At 30.1% G+C, this 13,186-nt stretch overlaps 1 protein-coding gene across 1 annotated transcript; it reads left to right on the top strand.

The window, feature by feature from the left end:
- Positions 1 to 3,934: 3,934 nt before the first annotated feature.
- On the top strand, positions 3,935 to 7,517 carry LOC148930581 (protein FAR1-RELATED SEQUENCE 5-like). Its single transcript, XM_089067579.1, has 3 exons — positions 3,935 to 5,359; positions 5,930 to 6,945; positions 7,042 to 7,517. The coding sequence occupies exons 1-3, from the start codon at positions 4,599 to 4,601 to the stop codon at positions 7,428 to 7,430; spliced, it is 2,166 nt and encodes a 721-aa protein (XP_088923705.1). The 5' UTR covers positions 3,935 to 4,598; the 3' UTR covers positions 7,431 to 7,517.
- Positions 7,518 to 13,186: the final 5,669 nt, after the last annotated feature.

Raw genomic sequence — 13,186 nt, 5'->3', positions numbered from 1 at the left:
AATGACTAGTCTGCTGATTAGTCCCCTCAATAGAGGGTGGAACAATTAGCCAAGGTTTAAAGATGTTTTGATAGTACTACTTAAAGTCAAAATTGATTCTTTGACCTTTGATTAAGGACAAGGATAGATAATTCTCGCATAAGAATTAAATTGTGTTATTTTTTTAAAACAAGTGTAGAAAATAGAATGCCTCTATCAACATAGAACGTGAAATATCAACTGACATAAATAATATTCCAAGCTAAAGAACTATTTACGTATTTTATTTTTAAATAACCAATTGTTTATTAGAGGGAAACATAATAAAAGAAAATTATAACATTTAAATTTAGTCAAATTCTGATTGGTTTTTGTATGATTTTCCAACCAATCCAAATTCGATTTTCTGTACTAGAACTTGAACATGAACCGTTAATTGTAAATGTGGAACCAAATCACTATTCGATTTTTCGAATCGGAACTCAAGAACACAAACAACAAGATTTTTATAGATTAGTGGACTAAAAGATAAAATTAGATTTATATTCAGTGTCATACTCCACACCTCACACTTTCCTAGTTATAGTATTTTCAAGTTTCAACTAAGAACTAACTTCATTCACATATTTAAGGTAGCATAATTTTATTATTAACAAATTTATAAAAGAAAAAATTTGAAAGAGGTATAAAATATCAATGGCATTAATGTGTGCTAGAACATAGGGCTTAGAATTTAATTCATTATAAAATATCTAAATAAAACTAAGTATTAATATTAATATTTAAAGTTTTATATTCTAATAGTTAATTTTTCTTGAAAACCTTCCACTACCAATTATTTTTCACAAAATCTTTTCTTTTCAAATTTTAATCTATATATTAGAACTTGACGTAGGAAATTAAATACGGAGAAAGCGATACTATAATCATATGGGGATGGGTCCCCTGAGGTTCCAAAAACACAGCATATTGTGTTGTGCGCAAAACAGACAATCATAGCCATAGGCATGTAACGCAGCCCATTTCCTTATCCTTTTCTTTAATGTTTTCATCCTTATTTAATACTCCAACTAAGTACTACGTATTATTAGTATAATTTTGAATGCTAAAACACATTATAAAATCTATTTATTAATATATTATTTATTACTATTATCATTTTCAAATGAAATGATTAACTGAAAAATGAGTTATCCTTATTTCTTTATATATATTGAACTATTTTATTATAATTGATGGTTTCCTTAATAGTATTAATTTAGAGAATATATTTATCGTTCAATTTTGAATATTTGAGTTAAATCATTTTATTTCAGAAATGATTACATAATTAATATTCTATAGTTCGATTTTACAATATTTTTTAGTATTTAAAATTATACTAACATTAGTAATAATGAAAACATTGAAGAAAAGAAAAAGGAAATGGGCTGCGTTTCATGCCTATAATTATGCGTTTTGTGCACAACACAATCTGCTGTGTTTTTGGAACAGGAGGGGATCCATCCCCGTATACTCATACATTTGAAAATTGAAACATTACTCATTGTACATAAATACATTTATTACTAATATTAATGCTAATTAACGCTTTGCATCACCAAAAAACTTTTATTTTCAGATTCTGCGGTTAATTTCATTTTGTGATTTTTTACATGCACATAGAATAGTTAGTAAGTAGTATGATATTAATTATTAAGTTGTAAATGTAATTTAGTATTCTTTAATATGATTACTATAAAGTTTTTTTATTTTATTTTATTGTAATAATAGTAATGATGTATGATGTGGAGTACTTATTAAATACTCCCTCATTTCTAAAGAGTATGAACATTTGATTTGACATGAGTTTAATGCATAACTGGAAAAGTAAGAGAGAGATAGAAAGAAAAACTTTTTAAAGTATTGTTAATGGAGAATGAGTCTCATTATTAAAGAAAAAGAAGTTTTCAAAATTAGAAAATTCATACTCAGAGACAGTAAAAAGATTATAATTCATACTTTTCAGGGATGGGGAAGTAATTAGCGTAACCGTTACAAATTTATGATATTTATATAAATTTATAAGTTCTACTTTACAATTCAAAATTCATTTTATAAAATGCTTACATGACTCGGACATTCCCGAGTGAAACATGACAACTATCATAATGGAGGGTTTTCAAGCATAATAATATTTTTTCTCATTTTAGTTGATTAATTGAGAATGTTAAGTTATTAATTTAACATTAAAAATATAATAATAAATTTATTGTATTAAATTATTTAATAGTGTAACCGTGTACATAAACCTTTGGTGTCTTCTCTTTGTTAAGTTGGAGCACGATAGTATCATTTTTTCGGAGTTACAGTTTTGAGAAAAATAAAAATGCGTATCTCAATTAAATGAATTATACATAACATTTGGCATAAACAATATCAAGTATGGCTTTTTACGGGGATTCATAATTATTTATGTTAATTGTGATTATGTGAATTTTTCAATAAAAATTATGAACTATATCCCCAATTTATATATTAATTTCTTAAAAATTACGTAACTAAAGTGTTTGTATTGAATACCAAATTTAGGTATAAAAATTAATAGTACTAGAGATCATTATTTTATAAAATATATATAATGATATTTTTTTAAATTGTTTACATTTTGTATTCATTGGTGAGTTGATTTTGATTTATTTTTACTAGATAAGATAATGTTTTTTATAACTTTGAGTTATATCTTTTCAAAATATTATGTTTATGACTATTATCATGTATTGAATACAAACTTTAAATAGTTTCTATTCTTGATTTGCAATAATTTTTACATTTTTTTTTATATTTTTTAGTTTGATTTAATTCTTTTTAATTATATTTTTTTATTTTTTGAAAATTATTTGACCCGTGCATAGGACGAGTGGTACCACTAGTTTCAATATAAAGGGGGAGAGTGCATATTTTGATTACCTGTATACATATAACTCTAAATATGTTATTTGATCTGTAAAGTTGTAAAATCTGAAAGCTAGCTAGTTTCAAATTTTCAATAATATATATATAGCGTTAAAAGCAGAACCCCTTTTAAATGTAGAACACAGAACCAAATAAAATAGATCTTTATTATAAGATCATTTGTAATTCATTATAGGAAATTTGCATTTTAAAATACACTAAAAAAATCCAAAAATGGAACTAGTTCATTTTAAGAAGCAGATTACTATATTGAAGTAATAATGAAAGAACAATGACCTTAATGGTCTCCTACAATGTACTATTTTCATATAGTTCTATGTTCTGCATTTAAGATTGGTTCTGTGTTGATCATACCACCATTTCTAGCCAATCATTTGTACATGTGGACGAATAATAAGCTGCCACGTGGCCAAAAAAACGGGCAGCAATCTGCTGGTCTTTAAACAACAATTTTTCTTGAACAGCAATATCCGACACACTATACAACAATCTATAGATTGCTGTGTAGTATTTATAATATTGTTGTGTAGCGTTTATAATATTGTTGTATAAGCGGTGTCACGTTGTCATTTTAAGAGGGGTTGTCATTTTAACACAAACATATATATATATATATATATATATATATATATATATATAGAGATGCGATCATATCATAACTCTCAAATCACATGATAACTCTATAACTAAATCTGGACCACACATATTTTATAATCTTGTGGTTGAGATTCAAACTTAGATTTACTTAATAAAAATAGGCGCAGAGGGTAAATATGTCATTTCGCTAATTTAATTTTTGAATTTCGCTCCAGATTCACTCCAGATTTCACGCTCTTCTCATCGGTTTCTTTTCAGCGATTTTCGATTCTCTCATCTTCTCTGTGATTTTGTTTCCATTTTGATCCAGATCACTCAATTTGATTCTCTCCTCTTCTCTGCGATTTTGTTTCCATACTTCTCGCTTATTTTGTTTCCATAGGCTCCATATTTGATTCATTTTCCATAGTCTTCAGATTTTGTTTCCATAATTGTGATCGGGAAGATGTTTTCAATTTTGCGTTCTTATTTTCATTGATTACCTCTTCAATTGCTGTGAAAATTTGCTTCGATGGAATCTGTAGCAAATAACGAAGGTAACAATCATTATCTATTATTTAGCTTATTGATTGTGTTCATATTCATGTATTGAATTTGATTTTAGATTAATATTAGTTGTTGATTGGTTTATGTTTCTGATGTACTGAAATTCTTATTTGATTATATTATGTATTGTCGATTATGTGTTAAAATGATACTTTTGGCTTATAAATGTTAGGTTTACTGCATAACATGATAGTTTTGTCGGATAAAATGATATTATGATAAAATGATACTATGATAAAATGATACTATTACTGATTTGTAGGTATGTACATTCCTGTTTGTGATGATAAGTTTACTGCATAACATGATAGTTTTGTCGGATAAAATGATACTATGATAAAATGATACTATGATAAAATGATTCTATTACTGATTTGTAGGTATTTACATTCCTGTTTGTGATGATAGGTTTATTGCATAACATGATATTTTTACTGCATAAAATGATACTTTTAGTGCATAAAATGATATTATGATAAAATGATACTATGATAAAATGACACTTTTACTGATTTGTAGGTATGTACATTCCTGTTTGTGATGATGCTTTGAAGCCAATGATTGGTATGAAATTCAATACATTAGTAGAAGCAGTTGGTTTCTATGAACATTATGCTCGTTCAGTTGGTTTTGGCATTCGTAAAATGGGTAACAAATCAGTTCAAGGTATTACTAAGTGGCAGTATTTGGCTTGCAACAGACAAGGCTCTAAGAATTTTATACCTGGTCATGCATCCCAATCAACTGAAGTGTCTTTTAAGAAGCGTAGGTGTCGGTCATTTAGGTGTGAATGTCTTGCTAAGCTCAATTTGAGATATTATTCAGATGGCAAGAGCAGAGGATATGAGGTTTATCAGTTTGTTGAGTATCATAATCACTTAATGGTTGCGGATGAGCATAGGCATTTTATGATGGCCAATCGCAATCTGGATCCTATTCATCGGAGGTTTATGGAGGATTGTGGCAGGTGTAATATTGGTCCCACTCTCACATTCAAACTTTTGAAGGAGATAATGGGTGGACCTGAAAATGTTGGATGTGATATTATTGATATTAGAAATGGTTATCGTGATATTATGTCCAATATTGATGGTTCAGATGCTCAAATGATTTTTGATTATATGCGTTCTCAAAAGGAATCATCTGATGCCTTCTATTATGAAATTGAGATAGGATCTCATGGAAAGTTAACTAGACTCTTTTGGGCTGATGCTATTTCAAGACGAAATTATCATATGTTTGGAGATGTAATTTCATTTGATTCAACATACAACACTAACAGGTATATTACTTTTGTTGCTAATAGACATAAAATGATACTTTTTGCTGATAAAATGATACTCATATCTGATAAAATGATACTCATATCTGATAATATGATACTCATTGCTGATAAAATGATACTTGCAGTAGATAAAATGATAGTTCTTACTAATAAAATGATACTTTTGCATGATAAAATGATAGAAATTGTGCTTTTGCATAATAAAATGATAAAATGATACTTTTGCATCATAAAATAGTATCCCTTCTGTCAATAGCTGATAAAATGATACTCATTGCTGATAAAATGATACTTTTGGCTGATAAAATGATACTCATTGCAGATAAAATGATACTTTTGGCTGATAAAATGATACTCATTGCTGATAAAATGATACTTCTTACTAATAAAATGATACTTTTGGCTGATAAAATGATACTCATTGCTGATAAAATGATACTTTTGGCTGATAAAATGATACTCATTGCTGATAAAATGATACTTCTGGCTGATAAAATGATACTCATAGCTGATAAAATGATACTCATAGCTGATAAATATAATTCATTTTTATGTTATATTCTGAAGGTATTGCATGATTTTTGCTCCATTCACTGGAAAAGATAACCATTCTAGACCAGTTACATTTGGAGCTGGCTTGTTATCAAGTGAAGGTAGAGAATCCTATTCTTGGTTGTTTGGCTGTTTTGTTCGATGCATGGGGGTAGCACCCAAATTGATTATCACTGATCAAGATTGGGGGATCAAACTTGCTGTTCAACAAGTACTTTTACAAACAAGGCACCGATGGTGTATGTGGCATATCATGGTTAAGGTGTCAGATAAGTTGCCTAAATCTTTACTTGGTAATGAAGATTTCAAAAAAGAGTTGAATGCATGTGTTTGGTCTGATTTGTTAGAGCCTGATGAGTTTGATATAATATGGAATGATATAATGGAACGGTATGGATTAGAAGACGTGCACTGGTTTGGATCAATGTTTGAAGATAGAGAATTCTGGGTTCCTGCTTATTTTCGAGATTTTCCCATGGGGTCGCTTCTTAGGACTACATCGATGTCTGAATCGGAGAATAGCTTTTTTAAAAACTACACAAAGCCACGTGCAAATCTTGTACAGTTCATCAATTTCTTTAATTATGCTGTGGGAGATCAAAGGAATGCCAATTCACGATTGAACTACTTGGATTACTCAACTATTCCTGATTTGTCAACCCAATTGCCTATTGAGAAGCATGCATCTACAATCTACACTGATTCTATTTTCAAACATGTACAACAGGAAATAAGTATTGTGTGTGAGATTGTTTCTATAACTACTGTTGAGGATAACATCAAGAAGCATCAGGTCAAGGACCAATATGGTAGAACATTGGATGTTATGTATGATTGTAAGCAAGACACATTCGACTGTAGTTGCAAGAAGTTTTCCAGAATTGGTTTGTTATGTTGTCATATATTTTGTTTGTTGAAGAATAAGTCTGCTAATCTCATTCCTGAGAAATATTTTGGTCGAAGGTGGTTGAAGAGCTCTTTACTAAAGGCAGCACATGGTCTACCATCTGAGGAACAACAACCATTTGAACGTGTGTTCCATTTTTAACCTTTATTTGTAAAAATTCTATTTTTCAGTCAGAGAAATGATAGTACTTATTGTAATAATGTTATCTTTTATCTTGCAGATTTGGATGAAAAGCAGGAAGTTAAGAAAAAGTTGTTCTCCAACTTTTATCGATTAGTCCAAAAGTCTGAAGGAAGTATGGATCATTTGTCTTTGTTAAGTGCTGGTCTTGATGATTTGGAACAGCATATGTTTGGAAATTGTGCAGCACCTTCAGTCATTGAAAAGAAGAAGATGGTTGAGGATTTTTATGGAATGGCAGTACCTGATGTAATTGATGTACATCCTCCAGACGTTGTTAGTACTAAAGGATCAGCTAGTGGCAAAGTAGCAAAGAGGCAGAGTGCAATAAGGAAAGCAAATAAGCCTCTACGACGGTGTGGTAAATGTCATGAGATGGGTCGTCATGATTCAAGAAATTGTGGTAGAGTCAATGAGAAGTCAGATTGAAGCCATTTGATATAGTTTAGGTATTTTAGGTGTATAAAATGACATTTTGGCTGATAAACTCATTCTTTTGTTTATAAACTGATAAAATGATACTTTAACCTGAAAAAATGACATAAAAAATGATATATAAGCTGATAAAATGATACTCGCAGTTGATAAAATGATACTCGCAGTTGATAAAATGATACTTCTGACTGATAAAATGATACTTTAACCTGAAAAAATGACATAAAAAATGATATATAAGCTGATAAAATGATACTTTTGGCTTATAAAATTATAAAATGATACTCGCAGTTGATAAAATGATACTTTCAGCAGATAAAATGATAAAATGATACTTCTGACTGATAAAATGATACTTTGGCTGATAACATCATTCTTTTGTTTATAAACTGATAAAATGATACTTTAACCTGAAAAAATGATACTCGCAGCAAATAAAATGACAATAACCTTATAAAATGATGTATAAGCTGGAAAAAATGACATATAAGCTGATAAAATGATACTATCAACGGATAAAATGATGTTTTAATCTCACAAAATGATATATAAGCTGATAAAATGATACTTCTGACTTATAAAATTATAAAATGATACTCGCAGTTGATAAAATGATACTTTCAGCAGATAAAATGATAAAATGATACTTCTGACTGATAAAACGATATAATGACAAAATCATAGTTGTAGCAGATAAAATGATAATTTGGGTGATTATATTCGAAACCACTATTACAAAACGCTATTATCAAGTCATAGAAGTTAGTATATAGGGGGTTTAAATTCTCTAATCATCTTTTCAACATCAATTTCTTCTTTTTTGCTGTCATTCTCAAACTTCTTCTTTATCATTGTAAGTGTCTCAAAAGCCTTCTTGTTAGTATCTCCAATAAGCAATGCTTCAGTATATCTGGCACGGAGTTTTATGAAAGACTCTGTTCCCTTCTTCGTTAAACCCGAATTCCAGTTACGAACAGGACCACCCATGTAAGTCTCCAAATGGCGCATCACATAAATTCCACAGTCAACTTTATTTGTATCGTTCTGCCATGGCATATTCATGTATCTGGTTTTTGACAGTTTGACAGTTCTTCCCATTGATGGATTGAGTCCATTTCCAAGATAAGTTCGGAAGAAATTTCTCTATTCAAATAACACAAAATATACATGAGGTTGATTAAAAATTATATTATGTTCCATACTGAATTATAGTCAATGCATTTTAACTAATAAATACTGAATGCATTTAACTAAACATACCAGAGTACTTGGTGCATCTTCATATTTCTTCTCAAGTAAATCTTGACTAACCAGAGAATTGTCAATCACATCCATCATTTGCATTTTGAGATTGAAGCAGATGATATAATAATGTTCGTACGCCCAGATTGGAAAGAATATCTAATTTTCAAAACATTATATATAAATGTCATTTTCAAAAATATAGGTATGTTGTTCTGTAAGGGATGTGATCATATCATAACCCATATTTATTGTGATAACCTAATAACCCTCATTTTATGGATGAAAAGTATCATTTTGTAGAACAGAATATCATTTTATGGACGAAAAATATCATTTTTAGTAAAAATGATACTTTTGACCCATAAAATGATAGGGTTATTAGCTTATCACATAAATATGGGTTACCATTATAACGCACCCTTGTTCTGTAATGTATATCTAATTATGACTTACCAGGTCATAATTTTCCCATTTGAAATTTTCAATCTGTGACACAAATTCATTCAAGTTTGAGCAAAATCTTTCTCGACTCTCTGCTTCAGTCCAACCAGATCTCCTTGCAGTAATGTTGTAAATCTGTCATGTTTACATTTTTGTAAATATATTTTAACTTTTAATGTAATACTATTATTTATTTACTCGTTTACTGTACCGTAGGTGTGGTGTTGATGAAAAGACGACTCGGTGATGCCTTTGATTTGAATTTTTCATTGTAGTTGAGGAACACAACCCATGCATCTATGATGTTGATCCTGACGTATGAATGTGGAGCAAGGCTGTGGAAGTCAATCTTGAACAATGTGATCTTGTCGTTCTCATAAACTACCTCATAACTGATTTCAAATTCATATTTAATGTTAGTTAAAAGAACTGAATAAGAATATAATTATGTAATTCAAAACTTACTGTTCACTTTCTTCATCTTTCATCAACCAGTACATTATTTCTCTCTCTTCTTTATTCAGCTTTCCTTTCAGATTTACTGCTCTGACATTGTAGGGAGAGCACATTGCTTCAACAATTTTCTTTGTTGTTCTGACCACTTTCTCCTTCTCCTTTTCGACTGGAGAATCTTGATCTTGAGAAACCATCTTCTTCCCTTTGTCCTTATTCAAATTTTCTTCTCTCTGTTTTAAAACTTCATCATCTCCTTTTTCAACATTTATATCCTTGATGACAGTGGATATTATGTTATCAACTCTGTCATGCTTTCATTTTAAAAAAAATATAAATTGTTATTGACAGAAGGGATACTATTTTATGATGCAAAAGTATCATTTTATGATGCAAAAGTATCATTTTATCATTTTATTATGCAAAAGCACAATTTCTATTATTTTTTTCAGGCAAAAGTATCATTTTATCATTTTATCATGCAAAAGCACAATTTCTATCATTTTATCATGCAAAAGTATCATTTTATCATTTTATCAGGCAAAAGTATCATTTTATCCGCTTAAACTATCATTTTATGATTCAAAAGTATCAGTTTTCAAATAAAACAGAACTACCAAAAAACATCATCAAACATATATCATTTTAAACATATAAACAATCATTTTATGTACTTAAACTATCATTTTTAAAAGTTACCTCATATTCTTCATTCTGAACTTCTTTCTCTGAAACTTTTTCCTTTTCTTTTACAGCTGCTTTATTAGCCTTTTCCTTTTCGCTTTCATTCTGTTTCTCTTGCTCGTTTTCCACCTCATCATCTTTTTCCTTCTCCACATCCTTTTCCCGATTAAATTCTTGATTCTCATTAGGACTGTCATCACATTCAGGTATCAGAGTGAAGGTAGGGAACTCATTCTTATTTTTCAATATATTATGTCCTCTCAGCAGCTTTAGTTAACTCAATCATGATATCAATCCATTCAGGATCATCAGTTTCATCATTGTTTATAGCCTGTGTCATTGTATCCTGACTTTCTATAACATGCTTCACACCTTCCTCTCTCAATCCCATTGCATTTCTCGTTGTATCACAGATTATCTTAAAGCTATTGAGATTCCTGAGTTTATCCGGCGCTGCTTCAAGGACATCAACCATCTTCAACATTGAGGCTTTAACATCCTTTGCAGCTCCCTTCCATTCATTTATGAAATTCTCCCATTCATTGGTTGTCCCCACTTCATCATGATCATGATGATCATTTGTCTTCAAAACTTCTACATCTTGAGATTCATCTTCTTCGTCATCTTTATCATTTTCTTCATGTGGCTGCTTTTTATATCGGTCATACATATGACCCAGACCAAATGTTGAATTCTCCATTTCTGCTCTTTGTCTATCTTTCAACAGTTCTGCAGTCCATCCTTTCACTGTTGGGTAACATCTTGGCACCATTTTTTTTTCAAAGAGAATCCTGTCCACGTAACAAGCCTACATTAAACAAAAACTAAATATTAGTTTTTCTGTAAATAGATTCATAGACAATGGAAAACAAATATATTCTTACCACTACAAAGATAACTGGCCCGGTAAATATCTTTGCTGTGTCTTTTTTCCACCTCTTTTGTGTTTCATGCAATCTGGATATGACATAGCCACACCAATTGTATTCTTTGATCTTCTCAACATCAGCTATGTAATCTAAAATTTTTGGCCTCAAATTTCCATCAGCAGGAGTGTTAATCAAGGCATACTCCATGAGAACCATAAAAGTCCATTTAAAGAACTCACCACCTTCTTTGTCTCTCTCCATCTGCTCTACAACATACTTTGGCACCATTTTTTTCTCTCCACCTTTACAGAATTTAGCAATTTCAGTTTTGATGTGGGTATTTTTCTGAAATTTGCTTTTATTGATAGGTAAAGATCCAATCGGGAACCCAAGAGTTATGTGAACATCTTCATCATCTAAAAACAGTGATTCCCCACTGTTCAACTCAATTGATGAAGTTTTACTGTTAAAGTTGTTGATTAGATAATACGCTAATGCTCTTGGGAAACTTCTTATATTGAAGTTTAGGAGTGCGCCAAACCCAATCTCTCTAACAGCTCTTCTTTGATTCTCGTTTAGAGATTCAAGCATGTCAACGAAGAAGTCAGTATTCCTTCTTCCTGCCAAAGTTGCTATCCTAATGACTGCAATATCTTGAACAACTTTTTTCTTGCTCTTCTTTGATGCTGTCTTACCATCAGTTGTATCGTCATTCTTTCTTTTCTTCTTATTTCTTATATGTTCTACTTCTTCTGCTAATGTTCTACGTTGATCATCATCATCATCACGAATGTTCTTTCCTAATAAACAAAAGATTTCAGTGTGTTAAACAGTTTATGTCATTATATAAAGTCAATGTATCATTTTATAATCTGAAACTATCATTTTATCAAGGGCAATTATCATTTTTTCTTCTGAAACTATCATTTTCTATATTTCAATGAGTTTAAAAAAGCAGAGAGGGAATAACTTGTCACTTAAGTAGAACAAAACACTACTTACAAAGTATCATTTTATCATTTTCAGAAACTATCATTTTATGCACCCAAAGTATCATTTTATCAAGCAAAGGCACAATTTCTACATACAAAAACACAGAGATACATACAACAACACACACAAAAACACAGCAGCAGTAGCATCAGGACACACACACAAACAAACATAAAGTATCATTTTATCCCATGAAACTATCATTTTTTCATTCAGAAACTATCATTTTATCCCATGAAACTATCATTTTATTCCATATCCCATGAAACTATCATTTTATAATCTGAAACTATCATTTTATTAAGGGCAATTATCATTTTTTCTTCTGAAACTATCATTTTCTATATTTCAATGAGTTTAAAAAAGCAGAGAGGGAATAACTTGTCACTTAAGTAGAACAAAACACTATTTACAAAGTATCATTTTATCATTTTCAGAAACTATCATTTTATGCACCCAAAGTATCATTTTATCAAGCAAAGGCACAATTTCTACATACAAAAACACAGAGACACACACAACAACACACACAAAAACACAGCAGCAGTAGCATCAGGACACACACACAAACAAACATAAAGTATCATTTTATCCCATGAAACTATCATTTTTTCATTCAGAAACTATCATTTTATCTCATGAAACTATCATTTTATTCCATATCCCATGAAACTATCATTTTATAATCTGAAACTATCATTTTATCAAGGGCAATTATCATTTTTTCTTCTGAAACTATCATTTTCTATATTTCAATGAGTTTAAAAAAGCAGAGAGGGAATAACTTGTCACTTAAGTAGAACAAAACACTATTTACAAAGTATCATTTTATCATTTTCAGAAACTATCATTTTATGCACCCAAAGTATCATTTTATCAAGCAAAGGCACAATTTCTACATACAAAAACACAGAGACACACACAACAACACACACAAAAACACAGCAGCAGTAGCATCAGGACACACACACAAACAAACATAAAGTATCATTTTATCCCATGAAACTATCATTTTTTCATTCAGAAACTATCATTTTATTCCATATATCCCATGAAACTATCATT

This window comes from Salvia hispanica, chromosome 3 (assembly GCF_029641045.1).
Source record: "Salvia hispanica isolate PSC_SH4W2 chromosome 3, Shi_PSC_v1, whole genome shotgun sequence".
Taxonomy (NCBI): Eukaryota; Viridiplantae; Streptophyta; class Magnoliopsida; order Lamiales; family Lamiaceae; genus Salvia; species Salvia hispanica.
The sequence above is the reverse complement of the archived record's forward strand: the minus strand, read 5'-3'. Positions and strand labels throughout refer to the sequence as shown.

Bases quoted from the DNA above. Each gene is read 5' to 3' on its own strand.
- LOC148930581 (XM_089067579.1), top strand. From the start codon at position 4,599: ATGTACATTCCTGTTTGTGATGATGCTTTGAAGCCAATGATTGGTATG. The intron at 5,360-5,929 runs GTATATTACTTT...TATATTCTGAAG, and splicing joins TCAACATACAACACTAACAG to GTATTGCATGATTTTTGCTC. The intron at 6,946-7,041 runs GTGTGTTCCATT...TTTATCTTGCAG, and splicing joins GGAACAACAACCATTTGAAC to ATTTGGATGAAAAGCAGGAA.